General features: G+C 36.8%; 1 protein-coding gene across 1 annotated transcript; it reads left to right on the top strand.

The window, feature by feature from the left end:
• The first annotated feature begins 567 nt into the window (after nucleotides 1-567).
• On the top strand, nucleotides 568-2,753 carry LOC145805193 (plasma membrane ATPase 2-like). Its single transcript, XM_082900251.1, has 4 exons — nucleotides 568-1,137; nucleotides 1,637-1,718; nucleotides 1,859-2,019; nucleotides 2,535-2,753. Exons 1-4 carry the CDS (start codon nucleotides 835-837, stop codon nucleotides 2,751-2,753), a joined length of 765 nt encoding a protein of 254 aa, XP_082756377.1. The 5' UTR covers nucleotides 568-834.
• Nucleotides 2,754-6,000: the final 3,247 nt, after the last annotated feature.

Here is a 6,000-nt window from a genome sequence, read left to right as displayed (position 1 = left end):
TTTGAATCTGGGGGTAAATGTTAAAATGATCACTAGTGTGTATATTCTTTTTCTTTTTCATCCTTTTTAATAAATATTTCTTTCTGTTTTGCTGTTGAATACTCCCGGTCAGTGCTTTTAATCGGATCTGTTTAATCATTACCAAAAAAAAAAATTATGAGATGAAAAGATAGATATTTACTTCTACCTGATATTTGTGGCTGCAGAGTTCAAGTTATTGTCAGTGTGGGCGCTTACTATTTTAGTTCATGGCATTATGCCATGAAAAAAGTCTTGTTGCATCTTTTTTCTTTTTTTTCCAGAATTCTGTTTCTTAAAAATTTCATCTCTTTCTCACTATCTCCAATTATGGGAAATTGGCCTTTTTCATTTATTTTGTTTTTCCCCATTGGCATTGACCTTTTCAATCTCCACTAGGTGATCAACTGGCAATAGCAAAGGAAACAGGACGGCGATTGGGAATGGGAACCAATATGTATCCTTCATCTGCCTTGTTAGGACAACACAAAGATGAGTCAATTGCAGCTTTGCCAGTTGACGAGCTGATTGAAAAAGCTGATGGTTTTGCTGGAGTTTTCCCTAGTAATGTTTATTTAATTTTTTTATCTTTCATTCCTCCTGTAAGTCGAAGATATTTTTTCTACTTTTTGGTTAACTATATCTAAACCTAGACCCTAGGCATAGCTTCCAAGTGAGAAAGGTTTGATACCTTACACTCCTTTAAGGAGGAAGCTAGACCACTTGGCCTAAAGACCAATCTGTTGGTATTTTTTTTTTTATGTAATACGTTTCAATTGTTGCATACACAACAGAATACTGAATTACCAGCACTGAATGTTCACCGAGATCTTCTTCTGTGATTCTTGTTTGATTGGCCATGTTTTATTTGTTGGTACAGAGCACAAATATGAGATTGTAAAACGTCTGCAAGCTAGAAAACATATATGCGGAATGACCAGTGATGGAGTTAATGATGCTCCTGCCCTTAAAAAGGCTGACATTGGCATAGTTGTTGCTGATGCAACTGATGCTGCTCGCAGTGCTTCTGACATAGTCTTGACTGAACCTGGACTTAGTGTTATCATCAGCGCCGTACTAACTAGTCGAGCTATCTTCCAGAGGATGAAAAATTACACGGTAAGTAGAGCTGGCTCTAGGCCTAGACAAGTAGGCAGCCATTTGAGAGTCCTGTACATTTTCAAATGGTGAAATGGTACAGCTTTTATTATCTAGGAGATGTGTGTCTTATTTGTTAACTTTATTTTCTTTTGAAAAAAAAGGAAAAGAAGGGAAATGTTATTCCTACTCCACTTCTTTATAAACACACTCTAAAATTTGTCTTTTAGTGTGCATTGAGCCATAGGTATCAAACATATCTTTGTTAGCCAACTGTTGCTAGGACTATTCAAGTTACTAATTTTATTTATATCTTGGGTGCTATTGGTACAAATATATGCTGTTTCTATTACAATCCGTATTGTGGTAAGTATTTTAATTTGGGATGACCATTGAAAAACCTCTTTTAAATTTTAATTTTCACTTTTAATATTATTATTATGAAGTATTTGATGGATCCTCTTGTTCATGGCTTGTAGTTTTCCTTTTACTTACTTCCCTTTTATCTCTGCTTTGACAGCTTGGTTTTATGTTACTCGCCCTCATATGGAAGTTCGATTTCCCACCCTTTATGGTGCTGATCATTGCCATCCTTAATGATGGTTGTATTTTGTTACACTAAATACTCATTCCCTTTTCCAGTTACCACATGCATGCATATTTCTTCTCATTTTCTTCATTATCTTGAAATACTGCTTTTGTGTGTGGTTCTCAATACTTAACTCCCTTTATGGCATGCCAGGTACCATTATGGCAATATCAAAAGATAGGGTGAAGCCGTCTCCTCAGCCAGACAGCTGGAAGCTGTCAGAGATTTTTGCTACTGGAATCATTCTTGGTAGTTACTTGGCCATGATGACTGCCATTTTCTTTTGGGCAGCATACGATACAGACATTTTTCCTGTAAGATAAACTTATAACTAGATTAGATATCAAATGAATTTCACATTTTTTCTTCCTTCTAATTCATAATAAGTAAGCCCATTTCTAGTTCCTTTGTTTTTTGTCATCATCATACAATTGGTTTTGTGATCTGCCATTGTGGGATCATCTGCATTGGTTTGCCCTGAGGTGTTTTCTCCACAATTCACTATTAAGTTTGCTGTTTCTTTATGTTAGAAGCCCATATCATGTTTACCTAGGCAGATGATGTTGATTGATATAATCCTTTCCTGGTTGGAGAAAAAACTCCCTAGGAATTTATCTAGTTTAGTTGATTTAAGGTGATTTTACCTTTTTGGTTGATTGATAAAGAAGTTGGTTGAACTCTTTAATTTGCGCGGTAAGACAGTATCTTCAAAGACCAGGGGAATACCATCTATGTTCTCGAAGACAACAATAGTCAAGCAAGCTGCTTTATAAAGATAACACAGGTTGAGTTGTGATGGTTGTACTAGATGATGTGTGATGTCTCACAGGGAGCTGTAGATGGGTCAGTGTTCCGGACATTCTGGTGGCCTGTAATGGACAGTAGATGCATCATTTGCCGAAGCCTTGTCAGTAATGTTAGGGAAATATTTCGAAGTGGCCATTTATTGAGAAAGGGAGGTAGAGTTTGCTTAAGAATCCAGAGATGTAGGTGGAGGTGGTTGGCTTGTGGTGGGGGAAATGCTCAAGGAGTTCAGTGGAGAGGTTAGAAGCTGAAGGATGGGCTGCCAAAAATCTTTTTGGGAGGGTGAAGAAAGGGCAGCAGAGGACAGAATATGAGTGAAGGTGGATGAGGGATCTTGTAGGTGTACAATGTCTTTCATATGGAATGGTCAAGTGGGTAGGTTTGGCAGAATGGGTTTGTCGTTGCTGAAGAAGGTAGAGCTTTAAAAATGGGTAAACAATGTATGGAGGGTACCATAAGGAGCTAGGGCAACAATGCTCAGTACTGCATGCTTTTTTTTTTGAGTTACCATCACTGTTAGCTAAGAAGCATGAGCATGAACATGGACATGGGCCATATTATAATATTTAATGAGTTTTTTGGTTTGGGTTGCACTGCCCCTACCAGCCCCTTTGTCGGTCTATCTCTGCCCACCACCAAGGTGAGAGGTCTTTTGTCCTCTATGATGCTTGCTTGGTACTATTTGGCCTCCAATTTCCCTAGCCATAGAAGGCAAGTCTCCATGCCTCATAGTTTCATGCAGACTTGACACATAGAACGATTGAACAAAACTATTCTCCAAGGTAAATTGAGCTTGTCATGCTGAGGGTGATAGGAGTACTTGCCAAGTGCTGGTAATAAATCAATGGCGTTGGTGGCTGGGGAGAGAAGTGCCATCTGTCTATGATGTGCATGAGATACTGCAGGATTGGTAGGAAACCGTTGTCGGAGTTGTAGTATGCTTGTGGGGAACTGTCTGGGTAGTATTTTTTTTGATCGGCAAAAAGAAGACTTTATTGATGGAATATGGAAAATTACATCAATAAAGAGGAGCTTGGAGCTAAATCAAGCTCCAACCTCCTAGTTGGTCAAAAACCAACGAGCAAACAAAACAGAGAGAAAAGAAAACCAGGAAAAGCAGATATGTTAGGCAAGAGAGCACGAAAACCAGAACAAACAACACAGCACACCTTTAGGCACCCATCAGATCAGACCCTGCACCAACCCTTCGAAACACCAAAGCAGAACAGCAGCCCTTGAAGCACCAAAACAGAACAGATAGAGCAGAATTTGCCTTGAGCTACATTGCCACACCTTGCCTTGAACAGCAGCAGCCCTTCAGCACCAATCAGATCACACTCCTTTAGGCACCAAACAGAGCAACCTGATCACCAAGTTGAGCTGCAAGAACAAGGGCTGGCCTCCACAATTGACCTTCTTGTGCACATTGTAAAGCCTCTCTTATTCTACCAGAAACCAGAAGCTTCTGGACCTGAAAGGAAGTAGTAGTAGCCTGAATCTCTCCTTCAGGTGGCAAGTTCTGCAAGCAACAACTAAAAGCACCATATTCACTAGCATTCCTCTTCTCTTGGCAGATGCAAAGAGCTTAGCTACAGCAGATTCTAGACAATCACTTTCCAGATATGTTAGGCACTATAGCACCAAAACCAGAACAAACAACACAGCACTCCTTTAGGCATCAATCAGATCAGACCCTGCACCAACCCTTCGAAACACCAAAGCAGAACAGCAGCCCTTGAAGCACCTAAACAGAACAGATAGAGCAGAATTTGCCTTGAGCTACATTGCCACACCTTGCCTTGAACAGCAGCAGCCCTTCATCCAAACCACACACCAAGATTTTAAACCCGCACAACTGTCTGGGTAGTATGATACCAGTATGGTACTGCTCTTATAATACATGCTCTTTGCTTGGTACTTTATAAACCCTATTTACTTGGTACTTATTCTGGATCTTATTATATACTTGTTTGGCCATGTGAGATGCAGGGTCTTGGAGGTTCATAGATTTCACAAATAGCTCCTCTAGGTTTCCAGATTTCAGGAAATCCAATGGAAATTCCATCTTTGAGTTAGTTACTACACCAACAAAAATTAATGGTGTACATTATCTCCAGGTGAGTCATTCCACTGGTTGTTTATGGCCATGTAAGCCTTTTTTTTTTAATTATTATTTTTATAATAGTATTTGTCACATGAATAATATTTTAAGTGAAGAAAATATCTTAATATTACCACAACTAGAAAAAGGAGCTTTAGACACGGAATTTTTTGCAACGGCTTAAAAATTGTCGTAAAAACCAAGTATAACTTTTTGCGACGCCTTGATTTTCGTCGCAAAAGCTACACATTTTAGATGGATAAAATAATTCATCGCTAATAGCATTTGTTGGGACAGAAAATGACTGTTGCTGATAAATGAGCAAAAAGGCGTTATCATTAGCAACAGAAACAAATTATCTGTCGCAAAAGGATTCATCAGTTGTAACAAATACTAAACCGTGGCCAAAAATTGCCTTAAACTTAACTGAAAAATTGCATTTCGGGAGGGAAAAACTTGGCAGAAACTTGTTTGGACATGCAACATATGATTACGGCTATAATTATACAATTTTGAAAATATAATATACATTCGAGTTTTATATAATTTTCTTTTATAATTTGAAATGATGATGTTATTCAATCAATACTAATGGTTAATTTTATTTTTACAAATGGTTTTTGGCGTGAAAAAGTGGATATTCTTTATTTTTGTACGGAGGACATTGTTTTTTTTATAATCCGTTATTATGTTGCCCTTCGTTTTTTTTTTTGGATTACTATTATTCATACAGATAACTATTGGCATGGTACAAATTGCTTTTGGCATAGAACATATTACTTTTGGCATGGTATAGATTATCATTTGACATGGTATTGTGGATATTATTTTTGTTTTGTGTACGGTAGACATGATTTTTGTATAATCCTCAGTTTTGTATAAAATTATTATTTTAGGTTGGATTATGCTTGATTCGTATGGAATTTCTATTATATTTCGAATTTGATGCTAAAAGTTAAATTTTCTTGGATTGTTATTATTTTCTTTATATACAAGGTACAGGTTGCACAGAATAAATACAGGTTGTGGCGAAATAAATATATATATATATATATATGTGTGTGTGTGTATAAAGATAAAATTAAAAATAAAAAAAGTAAAGAAAGTTTTTGATGAATAAACATTTAGTAGCTAAAAAGAAGTGAAGTTGTTGGCAACTAACCAATTCGTAGCCAAAAAGAAATAAAGGCTTTTGCGCGATTAAATATTTGGTAGCCAAAATAAAGAAAATATTTTTGGTGTCTAAATAATTTGTAGTAAAAAATAAAAATAAGATGAAAAATAAATTTTTTTGGGTGACTAAATATTTAGTAGCCCAAAAAATTTGAAGTTTTTGCCTACTAAAAATTTAATCGCCAAAAAAATTGTCGATATTTTTTATGACTAAACA

The sequence above is a fragment of the Camellia sinensis genome, chromosome 13 (genome assembly GCF_055761805.1).
Source record: "Camellia sinensis isolate YWXY chromosome 13, ASM5576180v1, whole genome shotgun sequence".
In the NCBI taxonomy this organism is placed as follows: domain Eukaryota; kingdom Viridiplantae; phylum Streptophyta; class Magnoliopsida; order Ericales; family Theaceae; genus Camellia; species Camellia sinensis.
This window is presented reverse-complemented; position numbering and strand designations above follow the sequence as displayed.

Coding starts and splice junctions, on each gene's coding strand:
- LOC145805193 (XM_082900251.1), top strand. CDS start 835: ATGTTCACCGAGATCTTCTTCTGTGATTCTTGTTTGATTGGCCATGTT. Junction 1,138..1,636: donor AGAGGATGAAAAATTACACG/GTAAGTAGAGCT, acceptor CTGCTTTGACAG/CTTGGTTTTATGTTACTCGC. Junction 1,719..1,858: donor CATTGCCATCCTTAATGATG/GTTGTATTTTGT, acceptor ATGGCATGCCAG/GTACCATTATGGCAATATCA.